This window comes from Acartia tonsa, chromosome 6 (assembly GCF_053477335.1).
Source record: "Acartia tonsa isolate MP-2025a chromosome 6, ASM5347733v1, whole genome shotgun sequence".
Taxonomy (NCBI): Eukaryota; Metazoa; Arthropoda; class Copepoda; order Calanoida; family Acartiidae; genus Acartia; species Acartia tonsa.
In genome coordinates, this window is record NC_137265.1 from 25831570 (window position 1) to 25859365 (window position 27796).

A 27796-nucleotide genomic window follows, 5' to 3' on the forward strand; every position below is an offset into this window, starting at 1 on the left:
TTTACATGCACCTAAGGTCACATCAAGTGGAAATTCATTATTTACTTTTATAATTGCGAGATTTACATGCTTTTAACTTGCATCGCTTCTACATAAAATCGTGTCTCGTATGTTTTACTAAATTCATAAGAACAAATTACTTGTGTAATGAATTCATATTCTTAAGAGATTAAAACAAAAATTGTTTAAATTCAGTGTTATTTAGGTATTAAAATTCCTACAAAAAAATATGATCAAGAAATATTGTTAGCTACCTTTTATTATTGTGTTATTTATGGACTTAATTACCATTGTTTTTTCTTCCTTTTTGATTAAGCCATAATGTTAGAATTATGCTAAGCTTGAATTAGGATTTTTGTTTTATCCTTAGCTTTTAATGATTGTGATTATATTTTCTATGTAGGCGTTTTTTTTCTGTTTTATATTTTTATCTTTTTTGTCTTTTTAGATATTTTAATTTCCACCTTTTTTTTTATCTGATCTGTTAATGTTTTAATTAGGTGGTTAGAATTTAATTTTTATATTACCGCAGCTACTCTCTAACAAAGTTTTATAAAAAGAAACGCATGCGTTAGCTTTAACAATTTGGTTCTATTATTAGATTGATTGGTTGGTTAAACTAGAAGTGTCCAAACTTATAGCTAATAATTTCTATTTATAGATGAGGTCATTGGATGGAAATGTAAATCAATTACCATGCTCAAATTAGACATGAATGCCTAGATATAACTTACTTGTTTTTGATGGATTTCCAAATTTTATAGCTTAATTGAAAAAATTGCTTTTAGATTCTTAGGTTATTGAATAAGATACATTATATAGTTTTAAAATAATATTATAAAACTAGCAAATAAAAATGTTGTTTGTACTACGTTACTTGATTTTTGGTGTCCTTGTTTTTAAATGATTAACAATATTGTTTTTTAAATTTCAGTTGTACCAGTACTCATGGTACCTCTAATGTTGATACCCCCACCCACCTGCCACCTCCAGCTAAACCTGTGAACAATTCCGCAACAAGTGCTGCAAAGTTATCGCGTAGCAGTAATAAAAGTGATCTACCAAAGGCTGAAGATTTCTACGCAATCTATCAGCAGTATAAGCGTAAGGCCTCTGTGAGCCCGCTTATTCCGGCATCAACTACATCCTCGACTAAAAGTGGAAGCGGCGGAAGCAGCCGTGAATCCTCCGCAACTCCCACCTCGCCGCAGTCCGTGTCGCCCCAGTTTCAGCGGCCCAAGCTCAGCCGCCGGTCCTCATGCAAGGCGTCCATAGGAGCGGGAAGCGGAAGTGTGACGGCCGCAGCTGCGCTTTTTAATAAAGCCGCCGGTGGGATCGGCGCTAACCTCGGAAGTAACTTTCGGCGCAGCGCAAGTGTTCGCCACAGATCTCCCTCTCCAAAGACCAGGTAGGTTATGAAAACAATTATTGTTTAAACTTCGATTACTTTTAAAAATCAATAGGTAATGACTTGTTTTGCATTGAGCATTATAACTTTGCCATTCAAGAAAACTTAATATTGGCTATGATAAAATTTTAAAACACATTCACACTTTTCTAAAAATATGTTTTACTTCTCCCTAAATCAATACCGATTATTTCTATAGGGACATATCTAGCTTGAAGCACTAAATTTCATAGAAATAAATCTTTTTGAATAAAAAATAATTGATGTTGATATCTTTTTGTCTATTATTCGAACTATGATTATAATAAAGGGAGGGGGCGGTTGTGACACTTTTTGAAACCAAAACAACAGGAATTCAATTTATAAAAGAGTTACAGCACTCAAATTTAGAATGACCGTCGCTTTAGAGAGGTACAATGTGGAACTGTGAAGAAAAGTTGGATAAAACTAAGCTACCGCCGTTTTCCGCTAAAAATCAATCTTCTTCACAGTTCCACATTGTACCTCTTTAAAGCAACTGCCATACCAAATTTCAGTGCTGTAACTCTTTTTTAGTTGAGTTCCTTTGACTTTTAGTTTTGGTTTCAAAAAGTGTCACAACCGCCTACCCCCTTTGAACACACCTCATGAAACTATTCCTTTTCTTAAGACTTCCACTATTTTTAGATCCAAGGTTGAATTTTGGGAGGAGAGGAGTGAAGGTGACTTTTTGTCTGGCCGGTCAGTCAGGAGCAGAGACAGGAGCCGAGAGCGTGTGTCCGGGGAGAGTGATCAAACAGACAGCATGTCAGCCAAGGCAGATATTCAGATTCAGGGGGGTGGCATCATGGAAAGGTTAGTTACATTTTTATTACAAAATAATACATAAAGAGCGAGGGAAGCAAAACTTTATTAAAAACGCTTTGTGTGTTAAATATTAATTCTTGTAATTAAATCTAGTTTAACATTTTTGGGTCAATATTCAATGAATTTTAGAAATAAAAAGAAATTTCTTATAGAGGTTCTTAAATGTATGCATCTAAGGGGGGGGCGGGGTTTAATGCAACCATCTCGTAATCAATGTATAAATGGCACTTTGATCTGAAATTTTGCATGAGTAATCCTTGGTAGGTCTATTTTTCCTAAATCGAACAAAAAGTTGGAAAAGCAGTTTAGCCATTTGTTGGGTATTTTCAAGGGAAATCCATCACGAAACCTATTTCCACATAATGCTCTTTTCCGCTCCAAAACGTTTTCAAACGGTTCTAGCCGAAAGTTGCTGGTACTAGAAATCTAAAAAATGTTTTTTTTGTATCATTTCACATGATCTAAAGCTGAGCCGTTAGCCGTTACTTTTTCGACTTTTTGTTCGATTTAGGGAAAAAAGACCTACCAAGGATTACTCATGCAAAATTTCAGATCAAAATTCTAATCCTAAGTGCCATTTATACATTGATTACGAGATGGTTTCATTACCCTCCCCCCCCCCTCTTTTTTATAACTGGTAAAACGGAGTTATCAATGTCCTACAACTATGATTTCTTTTGAGAAAATAAACCTTCTTAGGACCAATGAGAAAGTAGAACCATTTCAGTTTAGTGGTTAGCAAGATCCTTCGGTGCAAGCAGATAGACATCCTCTTATTGTTATATAATGATTAAAAGTATTACATACCTAGTGTCCCTTTATTAAATATGCAATTCATTATTTTTATTGCTTTTCATAATTATCTTCTTCCTGTTAAAGAGAAGCTCTACAAAAATTAAGAAATAAAGAGATTGTTAAATTAATGTCTTATTTTATCTATCATTTTTCTACTCAAAAGTATATATATCCGATAGAAAATTATTACCTAATGAACTTAGTTTACAAAGAAAAAGTTTTTAAAAGTTGGGTGGATTATTTTATTTATATCTTTTGAGAGGGTGGTATACCCTTCCCTAAAATAGTTATAAACCTTCTATGGACCTATGAGAAGCTACATTTTAAAGGAGAACCATATCGTTTTTGTGCTTAGCAAGACATACACAGATAGTACAGCCTCTTACTTTCATATAGGGATATATTAGCTCGAATAACCATTCGTTTACGCATGAGTTAAAGTTTAAAGAAACCCAAATGTTTGGTTTATCATACCACTCCCTCAGTTTTCTTGCCAAAACAAGGATGACAACATACCTACAGTTTAACGCAAATGTACCTACTTATTATCAAAATATTTATTATATAGATTAAGAAATAAAATGCAAACATTTACCTAAACTTATTCAAAGCTTCTTTTTATGTGTAATCTAAAAATTTAGAAAAATTTTAGACTTGTATAAAATGATTCATATTACTGAACAAGTGTTTAAAAAACATTTTAATATAAAAATGTCAAGTTTATATAATACAGTCGTTAAAAGGTTCTGGGTAGAAACTTTTTTCTTAAATTCAATAAATTGAAATTAAGATTGAGTTGGTTAGTAGTTAACAAAATCACTTTATCCTACCTATTATGTAAAGTACCTAGTAAGTTTTTTTTTTGACTAATTTAAGGTTGCAATGACTACTTAACCAATTGAGTTCTACTTTTAAAGGAAGATTTACATAAGTCCTGGGATGGTTTTAGGCTTTTTGATTTCTAGATTTAAGTCATGGGATGGTTTTTGGCTTTTTTTTGCTTTTCCCACCCCTTTAAATTCAGATTCCCTAGAATCCTGGGGCGCAGCCTCTACTGCTTCTCCCCTCAAGTAAGGGTTACAAAAAATGCATTTAAAGAAGAATTTTTTTTAAATGTTGGATATTTGAATGTTTTTTGAGAGCTAAGCAAATTTAAATGCTGCAATGTGACTCAAATTGATTTGCTACGGAATATTAAAGTGAGATAGTTGGTCAAATTACCTTACCAAACCTTGCCTAACTAACGGACAGACAAACTATGCCTAACCACCGGACAACCAATTCTGCCAAACCCATGCATGCACATTGGTCATGCATATTTCTTTTAATGAATATAATATAAGATGTCTTGGAAAATGATTGTTTTATATCTGAGTATGAAAATCTAGACAATTTTTGTTACCCTTTTCTATTTTTGTTAACTTTTTAATGTACATAGATATACGTAATAATTTTTAAACCAAATGCCTATAGGGCACAAATCCTTCATGCCCCCCCCCCTTCCTGAAATCTTATATAACCTAACATGATGAAAAGTAAGAGAGGGGGTAATGAGTGCTTCATTGTCGATTTTATGTATACTACCATCTAACGCTTTGAAGTTTTAGTATAACTGTAAAGATGTAGCCATTTAATTGAATATTTTTTCCATTTTCAAAGCTGTCAAAAGAGTACACGGAAAAACAATAATAGATTCTACAGAAACCATTATGTAATTTAAATATTTATTTATCTTTTCTTACATGAACAACTTTTATTTATATAGGCTAGTTTTGAGTATTACTCAAATTATTTTAATCCTTCAAATTGATTTAGAATATACGTGAATATTATGACAGGGGAGAAAAATATTGTCAATTTATGTTGCTAAAATGGACATCACTTATTGATTATTTCGTTCATCCTTTAGAAGGTGAGGATATTGTTATTTTAGCCAGCTACAATTTTCATTTTATTAGAGTTAATGATAATCTGGTGTAAGATTCAAGTAATTATGAATCCATTATCCTTCAATAGAGATCAATTGTTCAGCCGTTGTTGGTTTTCTAAGTTGGCAAAGAATAAGTAACAGTTCTTGGATGCATAAAATATAATTTTTATAAACGTTGCTACTCTATAAGTAGGGTATATCAATGGATGTAGAATATACATGGATAATATGACAGAGGGAAAATTGCTATGTCCCCTGTTATTTATTGGTCAATACGTTCATCAAGTAGGTGGGGAGGGTGTGGGGATTTGGTGGTTCTCTATTTTAGCCCGGTACATGTTTCACTTCAAGATCCAAGTAATAATAAATCCATTAGTATATCCCAACGTTCATATATCAAAGGATCACTATACGATTGTCCATAATACAGTGCCTTCGCAGACCACTCAAGGGTTTTGTAAATACGCTTGCGTAAGAGATAATAAAATTGTTAATACTACTAGAGTCATGTATACGTTCAAATAGCCTAGCTCATATGTTTTTAGTAAATTGATTTTCTAAATATTTTTCTATTTCATATGTTTGAAATATTATTAATGGCATTATGTTTTTAATAAAAATATTATCTTGTAGCTGCGCTACAAATGTGTTGTTGGTAACTCTTTAAATGCAATGGCCACCTTATTTTTTTCTCTTTTGATTGTGCCAATCAAGTTTGAAAAAATCTACTGGAATTCATTCTAATTTTGACAAAGAAAAAGTCACTCAAAAATCAGTAAGGCTTCTCTACAATAAAATTAAGAAATTAGTTGTAATATTGTTTATTTAGTAAAGTATTACAACTATGAAGTAAATATTGTTGAATATTAAAGTATTGTTATTTTTGGCATCCTTCTAAAGAATTTAGTAAATGTATTCTTTAACCGATTGAGGTTATTCGAAAGAATTAACAGTTATTTTTAACAGTTTTATTTTATCTATGATTTTTAAAATTGTAATAATGCAGTAATATTCCTTTAATCTTTAAAAATTACAAAAAAATGAAAAATAAACTTTTTTTTCCTTTTGGCACAATTGAATGTTCTAATTTTAACACCTGTTTCATAGTAAAAGCTATGAGTAATAAATAGAAATAATTAAAATATAACACTTGTGAATTAAAAGTCAAGGTTCTAGGTGCATTTCAGCTAGTCCAAAAAGCCGCAGTCGCATTTAGCTAACAGCGATTTTTCTTATTATTAGTAAAAAAAGACAAATCCACTTGCGAATCAAATTCAACTGCTGATTTCAACTTCAGTTCTTCCATCTTATTGTATTATGTATCTTGTGCCTTATAAACATCAAGCATTACATGTGCAAATATCAATAATTTTATTATTCATAATGCATGCTTTTAACCAGGACATAGATTAATATTCATCTAGATTAAGATATTTAGTAATTATATTCAAAGAGAGGAGACAATGAGCTGTTTGTTATACTAGTCCCCAAAGTTTAATAATCACGGTTTCTTATTCGTTGGCTTTACAACCATGGGGGCTTTTATTGAATTTTGAATGTTTAGTTCAATAATTTTAATCTACAGAAAGAGTAATTTTGTGTTCATCATTGGGGATTCACATAAATTTATCGGATATTGTCTTATCCCCATAGATCTCTGGGTTATATTTATGTTATTAGCGTAATTATTAGTAGGATTATTAAACTTTGTTAGATTTTAACCATTACCAACTTCTTTCATCTCAAAATTGAAAAGCTATAAAAATAGAAGTCATAGCATTAAGACAAAGGTCGCACAATTAAAAGGAGGATATTTGTTAGATTGTAATTTAATTGATTAAGGAAGATTTTGTAAGGAATCTTAAGAGAAACGACAATGACCGTTGGATTGATGAACATCCACAATGATAATACACAAAATTACTGTAGATTAAATTAGAAATCAAAACGTCTGAACACTCAACTTAATGAACTAACCAATCAAAATTCAATAAAATTAGAATATTTTTGTTCTCTGTGAGTGTGAATTAAATTCAAGCATTTCTAAGATTTTGTTTTGTGCATTTTGCTGGTTTAATTAGTCATTTTTATGCTAATTTATGTTTATATCTTCACACTAGGATATAGATACAAATAAAGTGGAATAAAAGACTATTACTAAATATACGATGACAACATCCATAAACAGCGTAGTATTTATAATCAAATATTGTTTGCAGTATACTAAAAAGAAAGACGTCCAAATGAGATATATCAGGGTGGGGCAAATAAGACCGGACAAACTTTAAACGGCCATAGCGCCAAAACTACTTGATCAATCAGGACGTTTGACCCCACTATAAAAAGCATAGGTAATTACCTTTTAGCAAAAAAAATCTTTGGACGAAGATGGGCTCATACTCCGAGCTGGCCGCGCTTATGTTCAACAAGGCAGATTCGAAATGCGCCGGTGGAATAATCTGTATCCTCGACTAGGGCCAACTAAATCGGATCTCAGCCCATCTGTAGATGAGGTAGAGTTATGCAACTTGCTGGGGATACTGTTAGATACATAAATAAGACACTAGAAAAGACTAGAGCTTTCTATCTAAAGTGGCTTGGCTGTAATACTCCGGCAAAGTGAAACGTGGCAGATTTTAAGATGTCAAAAATTGTGTGAAATCGTGAAAATTTCACGGTTCTCGACGTTAGAGACCAATAGAGAACTTAAAAACTCATTTTAGACTATGGATTGTGCTGACAACCCTAGCTGAATCTTCATGCCATTTCCAAAAAGGTATAGAACGTCGTTCCAGCTCAACTGTGGTCTAAATAAGAGCCTCCGTGTCAAAGGGTAGCGTTAAAGTTGGGTAAATTTGGATCCTGCGGTTACTCACGTTCCTAAGGAAATGGGGCCTCCCAGCAGCCCGATCTTAATTCAATGGACTTTTGGGCCTGGGGCTACTTTGAAGCATGCACCAATAGACGTGCCTATACAACAAAGACCTCCCTCATTGCCACCATCAAGGAGAAATTCGCCAACTTGGACAGGGACATGGTGACCAGGGCCTGCAGGCGGTTCAGGGGGCGGGTGAAGGCGGTGATTGAGGCTGGCGGCGATTTTATTGAATAATCTAATAGTTATATACCTATTTTGCTTGCCAGTTTTTAAAATTCAATAAAATCTTTAAAATTGACGATTTTATGTTCATTTGTTTAGAAGTTAGAATTTGTCCGGTCTTATTTGCCCCACCCTGTATATTGATATATAAATCATATTTCCCGTATAGAAACTCAAAATATATTTTTGCATTACAGATAGATCGACAGTGACACAGAAAGTTAAGACTATTTGCTGGTTGGATAGAGAAATCTTCACAAAAAAGCATTCTTAAAACCACTACTTAAAAACTACTTTATACTTATTAAACTTTAACAACCAATTAGGACGTCTTAAAAAGCAATTGAAAAATTCGTATTTCCTCCAAACATTTCTTAGTTACAGACAAAAGCTAAAATTACTACTGTCAACTTATTTTGTTATCTAACACAGTGTACCTTAGTACACCTACAATTTAAATGTATTGTTTATGTATGTTAAAAATGTAACATGTATATCTAGCATAATATTATCTAAACATGCATTATTATTAACATGCAACGCTTGTTCTAAAAGGTTTATCTTTTCAAAAATAAAATTAACAATTATATTAATCAAGACCTCTTAAAAATGATGTTCGAATAAAGGGGTTACTTTCTGATTGTAAAATTAGATGTTGAAATTATTTATTCGTCATATTTGGTTACAATGGCCTAACAAACCATAGGTTTGGATAAAAATCTGATTTAAAACGCATGTCTCTAGTAGGGTCCCTGCAGGAAGCTTTATTCCAGCGGGACAACAACACTGCTGGGCTTTACTAAACCTTATTTAACTTAACCTATAAGAACTCACCTGAAAAACTTAATTTATCATAATGTTAAAGTAGAAAAGGGGTAGAGGGGGTGTCTTCCGAGAGGTAAGGGATATTGGGCTGTTTATTACACTAGTCCCTTAAGACTTATAATAACGTTTTCTTATTCGTGGGCTGAACAACTTCGCGCACTTTTATTGAATTTTGATTGGTTTGTTTATGTAGTTGAGTGTCGAAACGTTTAAACTACTAATTGTAATCTACAGAAAGGTTATTTTATGTATCATCACTGGGGATGTTATTGTTATATCCCTGGGGTGTCTTACAGGTGATCCATGGGTAATTTTTTTTTCTTCGCCAGATATTAACCTTTTTTTTATTTTAGATTGGCGCAGTTGAAAAAGCACGGGGACGAGGACTGGAGAAAAAGGATACAGAAACCAAAGGAAAACTCAGAATTAATCGCCAGGTAAGCAAATGTTAATGTCGTTGTTGGGTTGCTAGGTTTAAATTGATACACTGAGGGAAACTGCCTTTTTTGTTAGTCAAATAACATAATATTTTTAGCCTCCTCCAATAAATCCGATTAATTCTTTAAATAAATGTTAAGTATCTAATAATCGTACTTTTTGATTAAAATAAAGTTTTATGTATTTTCCCTTCCTTCTCACTTATTCTTTCAAAAACCCATACCTTTTAAATGTGGGATCATATCAAACCCTAAGTCAACTTTGATATATTCCATCTAACTAATAAAGTCATGTATAAATAGCTTCTCTATTCTCGAAGAAAGTAATTTTTCATTTGAATTATAGATTAATTCAAAATATTTTTAAATCAATTTTTTAGAGTAACTATTATGTAATATTAAGCGCAAAGTTCAATTGCGCAACATAATTTTAAACATTTTTTGGCATAAATCTTCTTATACAGAAATAATAAGTACAACAAGAATTATATTGTTCACATTATTAAAGTAAATTCAAGTAAATACAGAAAGTAATAAAGTTATATAAAATGAGCTGAGATATTGATTGTACTCCCCCCCCCCCCACATTCCATATTTAAGGATCAAAAACATTTTAAATCTTGTTATATCTGATAAAAAAAACTACATTTAAAAACAAGGTTTCCTTTGATATAAACATAAATATCAGGGCTCGGCAGCTAACCATTTTTTATGGTTTGGCAGCTAGATGCAAATAACTGAAATAAAGAAACAAAGTTGGCTATTTGATATTATGTTTCGTTTTCGTTACCCAATCTTTTCAGCCGCTCTGTTGACAGTAGACGGGCAGATTTTCATGATCATTATAATAGAGCCGCTGACTGCTTTACTGAAAAAGGGTGGCTGAATTTAGCTGCAAATTTTCTAAAAAAAGACTTGCTGAATTTAACTGCAGCTGCCGAGCCCTAAAATAAACATAAATATCATTTAAACTGTTGCATACATAAAATGCATTTTAAAGCGCCAATTAAGTTTAAATAAAAATGTATTGTTGTTATAAGTACTTGGTATAAAGTCTGAAATACAAAGAAAGGCTTTTTAAGGCTGTCAGAGGCGGAATAACCGGAAAAATAATATGAAATAAACAAAAATAAAGCACAAGATCCTCGCAGCGCTAAAAAAGGCAAGATAAGGATGATTTAAAATAATTTTTCCTGTGAATACCGTAAGCTGTACCTCCAGCCATTCGAAAGTTATATAAACTAATATTAAAACTTGAAGAGTGTCAGAACTGAATAAATAGGCTTACGGACTTTCTTGTAGCGATTAAAGAGTTACTTTACTTCCTAAATCATACTAATAGGAATCATCATTCAAAGTTTGAAATCGAGAGAATAATTCCAACCTGTTTAAATTAAAGAAAGAACTTTTAAAAATATATTCAATCATTTTTTTTTACTTGATCCACGTATAGTGATATTATTGTGGTGTATGCTAGGTATCATGTTGCATAAAAATTACATATCATTCCATTATATACACACTATTATACATACACTCTTAGCTTCAGATAATTACAGTTTTTTTTCCAGAGAAAAGGAATAATGGGCTGTTTATTACACTAGTCCCCAAAGTTGTGTAATAACGTTTTCTTTTTCGTTAGCTGAACAACTTTGGGGACTTTCAATGAAATTTGATTGGTTGGTTTATTAAGATAAGTGTCCAAATGTTTCAACCATAAATTGTTTTGTACTGAGGGGGTAATTTTGTGTGTTGACATGGGTAATGTAATTGTACAATGTACATCAATATATCGAACTTTGTCTTATCCCTTTTTAGCAATAATTTTCAATTAATTTTGTCTCTTGTAAAAGTGAATCAGGCAAAAAAGGACGCATTTTGTTACTAAAATGCTTACCTAAAATGAAAATTTGTTTTTGATATGTTCAAAATGGCTTTTATTATCAACATTTCGAGTTTAAGTTTCCTTTAAAGAAAACCTTATTTTAGTCTAATAAGCTGTGTACATAAGTATTAAGAATAAAAACCTTTGTCATATCTAACCATTGAGTAATTAAACAAAGAGTTCAACATTTTTAAAGAAACATTTTAATTTAATCAAAGAGTGAAATAGTTATTTCTCGTATCGTATTATAAACGGCTTTCCGCGGATATAGAGTGTACAATTATAAGATTAAAACTATTTTTTTTAGCCCCGAGGTGCCGGAGGCACCGGCTAAAAAAACTGGTTTTAATCTTATGATTGTACATTTCTATATTCGTAGAAAACTGGATATAATACGATGCTAGACATAGTTTTTTCGTATGGATGAGAACCGGTTCCTATCCACCGGATTCGAATGAATACGAGAAAATAGATTAAATTAATATCACAACCAGTCCGTCCGTCCGTTTCAACCCCAAAGTAGAGTTGATTTATAGTGAATGCATGACATAAATTGTCTTAATTTTGTTGTTGCTGCAGCACTTCAGGACATAATTATCCTTGTTGTCAGAAATAATCTTTTAAATAAGAAGTGTAAAAACAAGATATTATCTTGGAGAGTACTTGCAAATTTTTCTTCAACTTAGAATAGTCCCCAAAGCTTAGAATTTTTTTCTGCCTGTATATGCTTATGTCTAAGTCAAGAAGGAGAGTTTTCAATGGCTCATAAATTGATGTACATCCCCAATGATGATGCAAAAAAGTATCTTCAGTGTAGTGGTTGAAACGTTTATACACACAACTTAATGAACTAACCAATCAAAATTTACTAGAAGTTTCCAATGTTGTTAAACTAACGAATAAGAAAACGATATCATTAAACGGGGACTAGTGTAATAAACAGCCAAATGTCCCCTACATCCTCTGTCCCCAGTGTTCTAAGTTAAGAGGGGCGTTTCTTTGGTGAACTAGTTGATTCGAGGGATTTTGCCGCGTATTTCGTAATGAGGTTAAAGTCGAGTGTAAAATCAGATCTCAGATAAAAAGATTGTCAGGGATACAGGGATAGGATATTGGACTACAGTTTAGTCACCCTTTCCCTTTTACTCTATGTAAATTCTGTATTTGAAGGCTTGTAAATATAGAAAATGCTGGGTAGATCCAAATGTGCACTCTCAATTACTAAATAATTTGATATATTTTTGTGTATTGTAGCCTAAAATATGCCCATGGCCATCTCAAAGCTTCTCTGAAAATTGAAGTTGTAGTAAACGAATACACTTAAACAAATACAAATTATCCCATCAATTAAAAATAACATGTTTAATTAAACTGTGTTGATCACTCTATGCTATATAATATAAAGTAGTAAGCTTTTTGTCTAAAGCTTATACTTATACTTTTCAGGGAAACTTTATAAATGTCTTGGAGTGGTTTTAGGCTTTCTTTCTCATCCTCCTCTATAGGTTAGGGGATAAGCAACGAGTATATTTGAAATTAAATGATACCATGCATACTGAAAGTGTTTATTAAGTAAATAATGCTATATTATATTCAAAGAAAACTAGGATTTAGGAAAAACATTCAGTTATTTTCAAGTATCTTATCCGTCTCCCTGTTTAATCTTTTTCCTCCCTGTGTGTGTTAACTATTGTTTTTATTAGGCTTAGTAGAACATGTGTAGTCATTATTAGAGTAGCATAACTACTCTTTAAATAACTAATATTATTATATATGTCCGTAGCAGTTGAAAATATTAAACATATTGAATGACCATGTTAGACTTGCAGGCATTATATTGACATACAAATACACATATATAAGGTTAACAGTTGACATCATTTAATATTGTGTAATATGTATTTCAATTTTTTTATCGACAGTAAGCATAACAAATGAAAACCAATATCAACCATAAAACAATAAGATATTAATTTCATATATAAAGTATTATTGAGAATTATATGAAAAAGTAGTTGGTCTATTGTTAAACTAAGCTACGCGTCTTTGCATAAAACATTCTCTCTATGACTTTATTATTGATTAAGATTTCCAATTATTGTTTCAATGAACATATTTGTTAGTTTTTTACTCTCAATGTATGTTCTATAAGGCTTAGCTTTATCTGATTTTTGATTTAGCCTAGACTTTTATGTACATTTTTACGGATTTATATCAAATTATCGTCCATTTTATATTTCTTGAATTACAATATTTTAAATACATTGAAAGCTTGAATAGTCCATATTTGTAAATTACTTAAATAAAAGTTGGACTTCTAGATAGGAAAATAAACATCTTTTTTTTTCAAAAATAAGAATAAGTAAGTAGATTTTGTTTTGTCAATAAACCTATAAGTAGAAACATAGTATTGGATTTTTTATGAATTGTAGTAAATAAGAATTCCATTTTTATCAGGGATCTCAAAGGATATGACATGGACAGTGTTTCGGATCCGGATCCGCAAGGATCCGCATTTTTTTGAGTCCAAGGATCCGGATCCGGATCCTGGTGTATACATTTAGGGAAAAATCTACCTAAAGGGGGGGGGGGGGGCGAAAGTGACACTTTTTGAAACCAAAATTAAAAGTCAACAAAGGAACTCAACTAAAAAAAGAGTTACAGGTCTGACATTTTGCATGGCAGTTGCTTTATAGGGGTATAATATGGAACTGTGAAGAAACGGCGGCGCAACCGCCGAAAACCGCCGTTTCCCGCCGAATTTTTTTTTGCCTTTTCTCGGCGGTTTTCGGCGGTTGCGACGCCGTTTCTTCACAGTTCCATATTGTACCCCTTTAAAGCAACTGCCATGCAAAATGTCAGACCTGTAACTCTTTTTTTAGTTGAGTTTCTTTGACTTAGTTTTGGTTTTAAAAAGTGTCACTTTCGCCCCCCCCCCCCCCTTTATATAAAATAGTCACTTACAAAGACATTCTCGTGATGAGAGCCAATCTTTAAGGTTTAGGTTCAGACTTGAAAATTAAAAGTATTTTTGACTTCGAGATTAAAGAATAAATATTTTTGGAAAAATTTGGTGATTTTATTTTTGTTGTCAAGGATCCGGATCCGCATACAATCTATGCGGATCCGCAAAACTGGACATGAATAATACATTTTTGTTTACCTATATCTATAACTATGAAAACATTCTTTAGATTAAAATTATTTGTTAAAAATGCTGGTTTTAATCAAAACTAGTTCAAATCAACGAATGAGAGAACTTGTTTAGTTCATACATGCAACCTTTCCAATTTTCTTTTTATCACCAACGGACATACATTTACTATAGATAATCCCGGCAAGAAAATATTAGGAAACTTATGAAAACAATATTATTTTGAAATAATTCAAGTGTAATCTAAAGTATTTTGTTTTGCGTTTTTTAAGCTTGAAGCAAGAAACGGGACTTAATTATTTCTAACATAATCAATTAATAACTTCTTAAAATAAGAAAATGCGGTAACACAAAAATTAATTTGTCATTATTCTTAAGTTTTTATAGAATTTAATGCATATTTATTTTTTATTTTAAACGGTATATTTTATTGTTTTGTTTAAACACAAACAATCCTTTTTTAGTATTTGCTTTATTTATAACTAGCGGCTACGTCCCCAAAGTCCTTTAGGTTCATTTTGAACCATAGGTGGGGGATGAAACCGACCCTCCACTTTCAATTGTAGTTTTAAAATGAAAAAGTTATGAACCTTTATTGGGCCTATGAAAAGCTTTACTATTAAACCATATCGGTTCAGCGGATAGCGGAATTCTTTGCTAAGCATAGACAGACATATAAACATAATGTTGCTTTTCTAAAAGATTATCATAAAAGTAAACAGAATTTTTTTTTTATAAAACTTGTCCTAATCTAAATTTTAGTTTTTTAAATGAATGTACGAATAGACCAAACTTACAGGGTAGCTTCGTTTCTAATGTTCTTGAAAGGCTATTGAAATCAAATAACACTTAAGCTTTGAGCCTAGTTCATAATCTGAAAGTGGTGCACTAAAAAACCCCGTTGCTTTTTCAGATATCTTCTCTTTTAAGTGTTCACCTATTTTATTTTGAGGGGGAAATAAAGATATTTCTAGACCTCTTTTTACTTTAACTTGACCTCACTTAAGCAAGTAAAATGCGCCAATTTAAAAAAGTTCGCTGGCTATAAAATGCGAATTGAGGGAACCATCCATTCATATCGTTTTTCAGAAAAATCGCCCCATCTAAGATTATAAAGATAAGATTATATAATTAAGGGTTTTTAATTTGTTGTTCAGCTTGCTGATAAAGTGATTTTACCACGTATACGGAATTGTACCTAGATTTTAGGTTGTGCTATCTTATCCGTAAAAAGTCGTGTTTTTTTTAAGTTGTTCAAAGAGGTCCTTTTTAAAGCGCAAACTTTACTTCACATTCAGCATGAAATATACAGTCATTTTAAAAGGCAAGCTTTTCTTTAATATGGGTTGGTTCGTTCTTGCGTTATTTAGTTAATATGGGCATGTTGGAATTGTCCTAATGATTTTACACTTGGCATAATGATTCCTGTAACAGTTAGGTTCTATTTAGAAAGCTTAGTAACTCTCTGATCGTAATCAGAATTTCTGCAAATCCATTTAAAACACATTTTTAAAAAAAAAATTTTGGCAACAATTTTATACATGATAGGATTAACCTTTTAATCTAATTTTTGTAATAATGATTCCTGTCAAGGAAAAAGTTATTACGTAAGCATCTCTACAATAAAGCCTTCAGCAGTATCTTGTATTTGAGCAATTTTGTTGGACCACTTAGAAAGCTCTGACACCTTACAATTTTTTATGTTTGTCCTACTGATTCGCTTTTTTATGGATGTTGTCATTCTTGTTTTTGCTATTGTGTGTTCTGTAAATCATGAAACACTTGTAGTTAAAACATTTGAGCGGAAACTATAGTACGCTGATAAAAAAAATGAGTGGGAGTCTTAACTCTAAACAAGTAATCAGTTCCTTATCAGGGAGGGAAAGAACAATGGCATATATATTAATCTGCTGACCAATCTTAATCACATAAATGTACAAATGAAAATGCTGTTTTACTTTCAAACATTAAAAAAGATTAATTTTTTCTTTCATTGTTATATCCCTGTATCCTAAATTCACTTATTTTTCCTTATGTACAAAGAAAGAGGTAGATTTTTTAGCGATTGAAATTGATTGAGTTAAGTCTTAAAGTTAAGAGTTAAGATGTCTGAAAGATTTCCAGAGGGCTAGATTATTCATAAGAAATAAAATATACTAATTTCTGCTGTAATATGAAGTAAGTTTTATTATTTCCGTATTCGAGGACAACCTTTAATAAAAACGAACAAAAAAATATTTGATGGATGGTTAAAGGATGACGACTTTTATCTAAACCATTCTATTCCACTCTATAGAATCTGCACAATCTATTTCAAGTATTTCTATTACAACTTTGAATTGTTCTCATTCTTGTCCTAATAACACTTTACCAAATATATATACACACCCTTTCATAAACAAAACACAGATCAATTAAATTGGTTACGTATGTAAGAACTTCATTGTTAATGGCTTTTTAAAGGTCATAAACATATTTCCAATGTAATTTTCTGTTTATTGTCTTTTTTTATTATAGGATCTTTTTTAAATTCTTATTTTAATAAGTTTCATCTGTTTAGATTTTGATTAGATATTTTTAATGACATCTAAGAGGAATTTTAATTAAATGACTGTTATAGAAAAAGAACCCCTACGTTTATTCAATTTGAGAAGTTTTGAGTTTTTGTATATTTTTTGACAGTTAAAATATTAAAAGTCAAATATTTTTAGCTGCTTAATCAATTTTTTAAGAGATAAATCAATATTTAGATTATTTAGTGAGTTCATCTACTTTAAAGATTTAGGATCATTAACTTTTTATCAGGCCGTTTTACAAAACTAAACATTAGAGTTTTTAAATATTTCTATTTTTTGATATAATTTGTTTTGCTTTGGATGGTATTAAATAAAGTTATGATTTTTTAAATATTAAAACCAGGGGTAAATATATTTTTGCTTTGAAATAAAGGACTGGAGTAGTTTTTCAAATCCAGAATGTTTTGCTACATGAACAAACACGGATCATAAGGGATAAGACAATTGATGATGAATTAATGTACACCACCAATAATGTTTAAAGATTTTTAGCTATTGAGTAGGAGAAAGTGCTCAAAACTTTGAAACTTTAGGGACCATCAACACTTGCTTTTCTGTGTCCCTTTCTTCCCTGCTATGGACAGTTATGGTCTGATTATATCTGATCCTTTAAAAAGGGTGTTTTGTGTCATTTGCAAGATCTGCACTCACTTCCGCAAATTATCACAGAGACATACGAAGTTTGCAAAAATCGCAAAATGAATCAAAAGCAACAGGGATCTTAAGGGAAAAGACAATGGCCTATAAATTGGTATACATCCCCAATAATTTGTAGATTTGATTTAGATTTTGAAAAGTTTGGAAACTTAATTTAATGAATCAACCAATTAAAATTAAGTAAGTCCCCAAAGTTGATAATCCAACGAATAAGAAATCTTTATTATAAAACTTTTGGGATCTAGTGTAATAAACAGCCAAATGTCCCCTTCCTCCCTGCAAAATCATACTATTAAAAAGGTGTTCAACAATAAGATAAATTCAATGGAAAGGTAGAGTTTGTGCTGTTATGATAATATGTGGATCTGTTAAATACAGAATGCAAAATATATGCGGATGTGAAAACACACCCCATATGCCCGCCCAATCTTAACACATTTGTATGCTATACAAATACAATTCTACATACCTATAGGATTTTGATGCTTCAGCAAAACACAACAAGCTAGCTGAAAAATTAAGTTTTAAATCAATTATCATAGAAAAGTGGAAAAAGTGAATCAAATACGGTGTAACACAGAGAAAGAGGGGGGACACTGGTCTGTTTATTAAAATAGCCCCCAAAAAATTTTTAATACCGTTTTCTTATTCGTGGCCTCTACAACTTCTGGGACTTTTACTGAATTTTGATTGGTTGATTCAATAATTGAGTTTCAATAGGTTTCAACCACTAATTGTAATCTACGGAAGGGATAATTCTAAGTATAATCAATGGGGATGTACTGTACATCAATTTATTGTCCCTTGTCTTACCCTTTTAGATACCTGTGTGTAATATGATGTATATCATCTAATTTGCTTAATTTTTCTGCATTGATAGTTATATAAATAATCAAGGTTAGGTAGAAAATATTCGTGTCTTTGTTAAAACATTGAATGTACAATGTATATTTTATACTGTTCTCGTTTTTGTAAAGGCTCGTTGGTTCTCAATGATACGGGGTTATAAAAACATTACAAAAGGTTATACACAAAATATTTTACATATTGTGTTACATACTATTGTTGGAGAGGTAGCTTATCCAATTCTATAAAGTAGTAAGGACTTTTTGTCGGTAGCTTAGTTCATATACTGAACTGCTTGTTTTTCTATTTTAGTGCAGCTTTACATAGGTCTTTGGATGGGTTTAGGCCATTTAATTTCCTATATTTCATTTTTATATGGAATACTATTTTAATCACAAAAAAATAAGTAATCCCTAGCATCTAGGAGAGGGCTTAGGAAGTCAGAAAATAGCCATTAAAACCCTTCCAAGACAGCTATAAAGTTTCTCTAAAAAGTAGAACTAATTCGGATCGGCATTTTCTAAGATCTTTAGCTTTAGATAAAAAACCTTACTACTTTTTAAAATATGATACTTGTCCGTAAAACTAATCCATTTTCCAATAGGGCAAATATTCCACATACACACACAAACACACCTACCAATTTGTTAGTGCCTAAAATAGAGATTAGATTAGAGTTTTAATCATATCTTATAAATGCAAAAAATATAAGGTCCTTTTGCATATTGGATAAGATAATTATTTTCTAGGGGAGAATCACTGAAGATTTTTGTTAAGGGTTGATGCAAGTTAAAGGGGTGTAAAAGAATTGTTAAAAAATACTTAGAAAATTCTATAACGCCCCTTTTTTATGTGCGTGCACGTTTGTAAAAAAATGGTCCGAAATAATTGTTTGCGCTCACACCATAATGAGCACAGAGCAACAGGGTGGCAGGGATAAGACAACGGACGATAAATTGTTCTTATACCAAATTTTTAAGTTTGTAATATAAGCTTTTTTTGGTTAATATTGGGGGGGGGGGGGAGGAGTGGGGCATTTTGATTTATTAGCCATTGTCCCATACCACCCTGACATAACTCGTACACGCTATAGTTTCCTTGTGTCAATACTTACCTATGTGTAACTTCCCAATTGTCTTTTTTCTTTAAGGTGTTTTCTTCAAATAAATCCTTCTATAAAGATTCCTTTATCGGTCAAATTAAATCACAACAGCTCGCCCATAATCTCAGAAAATAAGCATAAATCACCTAAAATTTTAAAGCAAGGACTCCTAAAATCTAAAATCTAAAGTTATAGGCAAAACCATATTATAGATGTTCATTAAGAGATATAAGTTTTCCGGAATTGTAATGTAGGGAGTAGATTTGAAATCTGCATCAAATTTTAAGGATTTTTTTAAAATTCGTTTTTTGTATAATTCTTTATCTAAAAGCGGAAATACAAATTAAGTTAATTAATTTTGGCATCCGTGATTGGTGGATTTAAAAAATCTGCGCTCTGATTGGATGTCGTACATCATTCAACCAATTAGAGTGCAGGTAGTTTAAAATCCACCTATCCTATTGGTCAAATTAATTAACTTAAAGTGTATTTCCGCTTTTAGATAAAGAATTTTACAAAAAACGAATTTTATGAAAAAAATCCTTAAAGTTTGATGCAGATTTCAAATCTACTCCCTACATTAAAATTCCGGAAAACTTATATATCTTAATGTTCATGGCAAATATGAAGTTTTTGGAAAACCAATCCAATCCTAAAAAATGTCTAAATGGTTTTATTGATTTGACACTTGTTATTATAGCTTCGCAATTAACTACTATTGTTGTCCTTGTTAATAACTACAAATGAGAAGGGAGAATAGGTAGCCACAAAAATACACCACGAACGACTATCTTAATATTCTTACTTACGTTATTACAAACTTAAACCATATAAGAGTATATATAATGTAAATGTCAATGTTTTTTTTTTTTTTTTTGCAAAGTTAAGATCTTTATAAATAAAAGGCAGTAAGGTTTTTCTCTTTATAAAAGTTTGATAATGATATCTAAGTTGCACCTAGTCCTTATGAATACCCACATAAAATTTTTTCCTTAAATTTTTGTTTCAGAATGGAAAAGGGCAATTTATATGTAGCTTGGTTTTTTTTTCAAACTAAATTAAATACATAACTGCATTTGAAGTTTAACAATGGAGCTAAAACTCGTATTATAGAGTAGCTGCGATACCAAAAATGATAAAATAATCTAGCAAGATCGATTTGCACGCTTTTTCATCACAGGGTATTATAAAATTTTATATGCCCATTTAAGGGGCACACACTCTCCCTACCCCCTCCAATCGAGCCCCCGCGCGCCCCCCTATTATGCACAATGCAAGTATACACCCAAAAATGACAAAGCTGTTCGTTAACATTTTTATATAAATTATTCTTTTATACTTATTATATTATGTCAAAAAAACTAGTAAAACTATGAATATCTAGAGTTGCTTTGTTTTTAGATTGTTCCTTATCGTTACAGAAGTACCCAATCAATTTTGTTTTCATCAATGATGTGCTTCTTCTATCATGCCTTACGTCGTACGGACATGACCTAATGTAGAAAACTTGTTTTTAGAAAATTAACTATAATCCTCAGATATGATATAATTTGTCCTTGTAATAAAATAATCCTGTATGTATGTACCTATATATGTATATTGTAGAAACCCATACGCTGTACCTCAATGCATTCAAGATATCTTGCTATGGCATCTAAATACACAAAAAAAGGCATTAAGTGGTATTTGGATGATTTATATCTTTCAAATTAAATCTCATATTTTAAATACAAAATTTAAAAATACCTGGACAGTGTAATTAGTGGGTTAAAATTCACTTCAAAGAAATAGAAATGTTTATCATCATAGAGAAGGGTAAAAGAGGGTAAAAGCTAATTATACAGTAAATTCCTTTTTTGTTGGCCCCTTGGGTGTCCTGGCCAACCAAAAAGAATTCCATGATTTTCTTTTTTTAGTGGACAATTTCTATAAAACTCACGTTACATGTGTTATCAGCACGGTTCTTATTTCAAAGAGACCAATGAAATTTATAAAAATTTGATGGCAAAATTAAATTAGTCGTTTTGCTGTAAGAAAAAGTCTTAATCTGATTAAAGGAAACCGTTCCCACCTTCTTATGTTACCCGTTACTTTGTTCATGATAAATGTCCATCTTTTATAAATAAATAATATGCCTTTTATGAATTTATTGTCCCTCCTGACATTTAACTAACAATTTATGGGCGAAGCCCAGAAATTAAAGGAGAAGAAACTTGCCTACAAAAAGTGGTTCAATTTTGTTTCAATGACTGTTTTGGTATTTTTTTTGTATTTACATTACAGAATCCGATTCATACGAGTACTGTTAAGAACAAAACATGTATTGTATATTATAAATTGCCCACGAAAACGTATATTAAATCATAGTAATTATACAATCATTTTAAAGTTCTGTATCTCTTTTCAAAACCGTGCAAATTTTTTTTATCATAATCCTATTGTTACCAATACTATCAATAGATACAGATCAGGAGCAATGTATTTTAGTCTTATCTGAGATTTTTCTTATTATTACTTATTTCTTTATCTCTGAAAAGATCTTTTACCCTTAGTCATCATCGTATTGTGCATACGTTTTTAACAAGCTTGAAAATGTACAAAATGTATGTATAATATTAATATTAACAGTGTTATTTAAGAATGCAATTATAATAAGCCTTTTTCATCCAGGAAGGGGAGAGTGGTTGAGGTTTAACCCCCCACACAAAATATTTTACCATAAGAATTCTCTTTTTTTTGTGCATACTCTACAAGAAAATATTATACAAATTATCCCAGAAACAACGGGTATATTTTTCGAATTAGTTAACTAAGATCCTAAGCTTCAGACAGACGGACGGATGGGAGGACAGTCATCGTTCTACTTTGTATCATAGACTAGCGGCTCCGCCCCTAAAGACTTCTAGGGGCACTTGAGAGGGGTGGGACTTGAATCCTAAAACCCAATTTTTTAAAGGGGGGAGGCGGATGTGCCACTTTTTGAAACCAAAACTAAAAGTCAAAGGAACTCAACTAAAAAAAGAGTTACAGGTCTGAGATTTTGCATGGCAGTTGCTTTATAGGGTTACAATATGGAACAATGAAGAAACGGCGGTGCAACCGCCGAAAACTGCCGAGAAATTGCAAAAAAAATTCGGCGGGAAACGGCGGTTTTCGGCGGTTGCGCCGCCGTTTCTTCACAGTTCCATATTGTACCCCTATAAAGCAACTGCCATGCAAAATCTCAGACCTGTAACTCTTTTTTTAGTCGAGTTCCTTTGTTGTCTTTTAGTTTTGGTTTCAAAAAGTGGCACATCCGCCTCCCCCCTTTAGATTTTAAAAAGAAGTAAAAAATTTACTTTTTACTTTAGTTTAAATAGGTAAAAGATATTTTTTTTGTTTTTTTTTTGGGGGGGGGGTTGGGGGATTTTTTATTTCGGGTGATTTCTATATTGAGGGTGGTGATACCCTCTGCCAAAATAGTTATAAACTTTTCCGGGACCTATGAAAAGCTACCCTGTTAAGGAGACCCCGATCGGTTCAGCGGTTAGCGGGATTCTTCAGTACAAACAAAGAAAAAACAAACAGACAGAAAGATATCTTTCTACTTTGTATCACAGATAATATTCAACTATTCTTATTAGTCAAAATTTTACTATTTCGTTGTTGTGATACTACTGAACGTAATTATCCTTGTCTACTTAAAATTCACGCGGGAACATATTTTATTATCTAACATGGAGCTTTAATGTCATGATCAATGGCCTTTTTACGACCTGGCTATTTTTCTACCCCGTACGTATAAATTACCATAAAGTTTTTTTTCTCGCGTATATACGCAAAAACGGCCTATGGGCAGTGCAATAGTTGATGGTGTTTTTATTAAACTTTTTTATGAAAATGCGTAAAAAAAACTTTGGTTAGTTAATATAAAAATGGTTCACTTTCATTTATGAAATTTATGATTTCAATGGACAATACTGTTTCATATAGGTTCTCGGATGGTTTTAGGCTATCTTTTCAATATTAGAAATCATAGTCCCTAGATGTTAAAAGCACAGTCAATAAATGTTTAATATTATGCTTTATTATTATCCACGTAGGAATTATTAAGACATTTTAAAATTAAATGGTGGAAAACAAGGAAGTAAAATAGGTTTTAAATTAGTTGGCAATAAGACTTTGTTAGGTACTATCAGATGTACCTAATCGTTCTTGTTTGTTATAATGAAAAAGGTATTTTTATTAAATACTATGTTTGTTTGTATAGTATTTAACATATTATGACTGAAACATTTTAGCACTTTTTTGTCAAAGAATAACTTATTTGCGGGAACATTTTTCATGGATTAATTTCACTCGCTTACAAATAAGTTTTCAAAAAATGGTTAGTACCTAAAAGCATAGAAAATATTATCAATACTATTTTACAATTTGATACAATTTACATAATAATCCTCATTGAGTTAATTGTGAAGTATCTGCGTTACTTCAGATTTACACTTCTCTTTTCATGGCTTAAGATAACAAGACTATCACGACAGACAACTAATCCTTGATTTACTACATCCCTGCTAGCATTCACACATACATAAATATTTCAACCCCTGCCAACATTCACACTTTAGTAACCCATACTACTTCCTAACTAAGATGTCTACATAGTTTTTATTGTTACTAAGCTAATTGTGTGAAACGTTTGGACACTCATCCTAATAAATCTATCAATCAAAATTCAAGTCTCACTCTCCAAAGTTATTATAAAACTTTGAGGACTAATGTAATAAACAGCCAAATGTCCCCTCCCTCCCTAAAGGTTCATTTTACTACGATGCAGAACCACAGATTAAGGTCGTTCAATCAAAAAGGGTTATTTGTCTGTAATGCTCAAAGGAAGTGTTTTAGACCAATATTTGTCTAAAGGTGTCTTAAACAGGATAGATGAAGATTTAAGGCAACCCGGTTAACAAAGTTTTAATAATTTCAGGAGCCTAAGTAGTGGAGAAAATGAACAAAAGGAGAAGAAACTGAGCCCTGTACTTATGAGACGAAATCAGGTAATGGATATAGAATTCGTGGACATATTGAGAGGTGAAAATTTGTAGTCAATTTAGATTGCTGGTCCTCTTTTATTTGTTAGTTCGTTCATCCAGTAGAAGGGGAGGGGAGGGGATGGGATACAGGATTGGATGTTGGAGGGTATCGTTATTTTATCCATCTGTTAGTATCACTTTATTTTTATGGAATATTATGCTACATATTATTTCCTTCAAAATTGTGAACTTTTTTGCAAATATAAAAATAATATTTGTGCTCCAATTGAGGATACAGATATTTTTTTACATATTTGTCTTGGTTCATATTTATTACGTTGTTTTGCCTCAAACCATTTCTTACTTGTGTGGTCCGTTTTATTGGACAACAATTTGGGCAGGTTAACCCCCAATTATGTAATTACAGAATTAACATTTTGAGGATAATTATTTTGAGCTACTATTTAAGCGTCATGATAATCGAAATAGAATTACAACAGGCCAAAAATTGAACTTGTTAAGATAGAAGTTTTAAGCTTTTTGTAAGTACTACAGGATATTATTTTTAGTTTGGTGTAATGTAAAGTTAATTAAGAGTAATCTTGTGTTTCCTTGTAAAGGTGCTTTCTTGTTTTTTGTTTTGCATAAATCAATTAAATGATAATGGTTCAAATTATTTGTGTCAGATAGTGGTTAGGGTTGGGGTAGTGTTTCTACAAACATGCCGCTGTTTTTCAGACAGGTTATGGGTTATAACACAATATCATACTAACGGCTACGCCCCCTAGAGGCCTCTAGAAGAACTTGGGGTGGGATGGGGAAGACGAAGTTCTAGTGACGATTTCTCTTTGGAGTTAACTTCCCCAAAAATAGTTATAAACCTTCCCAGAACCCTTGAGAACCTACATGTAGAGGAAAACCAAACTCTTGGATATATTTTTACTTTTGGATAATTATGCTAAAATTTTATTCAAGTGCTTAGGACTTAGAGACAAAGATAGTGCAATCAAGAGTTGGTTGTCTTATGAGATGTTCATAAGTAGCTTTTGGCGTCGTTTTTTTGGATTTTGTCATACTTTTTGAAATTTTTCTCCAAATTCTTTCCATGAATCTAGCTTTGTAATGTTGTCTTTTTAACGCTTTTTTCTCAACAAAGATATATTATATATTTAAGTTTATAATTTTATAACTTAATTTATATTCAAGAACAAGTTTTTTAGATTTATTGAATCCATAAAAATATTAATTTAAGTGTATGTTGATAGATTTATGATTTTTATTATAAAAAGTCTATTAAAAACTGAAATAATATTGTTGCTAAGAGAAAGTGCTTCAATTAATTTGATAATTTTTTAAAGCAGTAATTATATCATTGAAAAAGCAAAAAAATAAAATCTGTTTTGGATAGGTATATTTTATTGTAGATGAGTAATAATCGTAATCGTATTATTGCTTTAAAGTACATTTTATTTTTTTTTGCATTAAAGCAATAAGTTTAAATACTCAAACTATATCTTTAAATTTAGAAGCAAAGATATTTCATAATGTCATTATGTCCCATCTCCGAGTAACTCTAGGGATGAGGAATTTACTTAGGTTCATTAAAGGATGAAATCTTGTAATAATTAAAGGTTTTTTTTTAATGCAAACATCTCGTAATCAGTTAGCAAATGGCACTTAGAATTCGAATTTAGAACTTTTGCATGAGTAATCCTTGGTAGGTCTATTTTCCCTAAATCGAACAAAAAGTTGGAAAAGTAACGGCTGGCGGCTCAGCCGTTTAGCCGTTTTTTGCCTATTTTCAGGGTAAATCCATCATCCATATCCATATATATATCCAAAAAATGGCAAAACGGCTGAGCCGCCAGCCGTTAGCCGTTACTTTTCCAAATTTTTGTTCGATTTAGGGATAATAGACCTACCAAGGATTACTCATGTAAAATTTCAGATGGAAGTTCGAATTCTAAGTGCCATTTGCTCTCTGATTACGAGATTGTTGCATTAACCCCCCCCCCCCCCCCCTTACTAACAACATATTTTTTTAGCCTAACCCAGAAAGTGTAACATGTTCATGTTTACCCAAACATGTTCTAAAGAACCTGTAAAGGTCACTTGACCCCCCGCCCCCCCCGAAAAAATAAACATATGACATGATGATAAATAAGAATTATAGAATAGCCTTGCTACTAAAAATCCTTAAGGTTTTATTTTTATCGAAACGGTCCAGTGATTTACTGTCTACACAGTTCAAGGCAACTGGTTTAATCCCTTATTTTTCAACTGGACTACATAAACAGAACTACTATGAAAAAATTCTATGTCTTAGACCTGGGGGGCACCTTGAAATTTAATTTGCCTAGCAAAAAAAAAAATGTTGCATAAATGTCTATTGAAGAAAAATTTAGGGGGGGGGGTATTTGATAGGCGTCTTAAGGTTTTTTTCTAGTCTGCGTAACAAACACATTCGTGTAAAATTTAGCACGCCAATGCAAAATATTTTTTTTGAAAGATTTTATTCATAAATATCCTTTTTCAAATAAAGAAAATGGAATTGACTTGAATTGAATGGTGTAAATATTACAGACCAATGAAATCATTTAATTAAGTAGATTTGTAAATGAAAAGGTTTACATTTGTGTACATTTTTTTATATTATCTTTTTTGAATACTCTCTCCTATTATATTTTTCTAATTGCTTGTTTATTAAACTTAATATCAAATGATTTTATTTAAATCAATTTTAAAAGTGAAATTTAAAAAAAGTCAATTATTTTTCATGATGTATTACAAAATTGAAAAAAAACAAGGAAAATTAATTCCATATTCTGAAAATCTTTTTGTGTATATTAGAAGTGGATTCCTTAAATATAGATTTTTAAAAATCTGCGAATTCTGTATTTAAAATCTTCCAAAATTGTAATATACCCTACGTCAGAAACTCCTTTATAGTTTCATTTGCAAGTTGAATAGAAGTTGAATATAACTAGTAAAATTTGAAATTAACTTTTACAAACCAAACGGATAAGCCATAGAGTGGCTTTGCCCCTTAAAAGCCTAGTGATCCTTTGCTATGGTTCATTTGCTTTCAAATGATTTTGTTAATTAGACACTTGTTACTCAGGGATTAAAGTATAATTACATCCGTAAAAAGTATTAATAGAACAGCCCCCTGAAACTATTGAAGATAGCACGACAAAACTTTTGTGAAATACCAAAGTTTTTA

The 27796-nt window shown here is 31.5% G+C and overlaps 1 protein-coding gene across 5 annotated transcripts in view; it reads left to right on the plus strand.

The window, feature by feature from the left end:
• Nucleotides 1-27796, plus strand: part of Svil (Supervillin) — an 80349-nt gene that overhangs the window by 28035 nt on the left and 24518 nt on the right. For all 5 annotated transcript variants that reach the window (XR_013880571.1, XM_080164084.1, XM_080164088.1 and 2 more), the window contains 4 exons: nt 935-1408; nt 2075-2242; nt 9258-9341; nt 24528-24597. Coding sequence is in view for 4 of the 5 variants with exons in the window: in XM_080164084.1 (XP_080020210.1) it covers nt 935-1408; nt 2075-2242; nt 9258-9341; nt 24528-24597 (796 nt within the window). In the remaining variant the exon portion in view is untranslated. The remainder of the gene's footprint in view (nt 1-934; nt 1409-2074; nt 2243-9257; nt 9342-24527; nt 24598-27796) is intronic.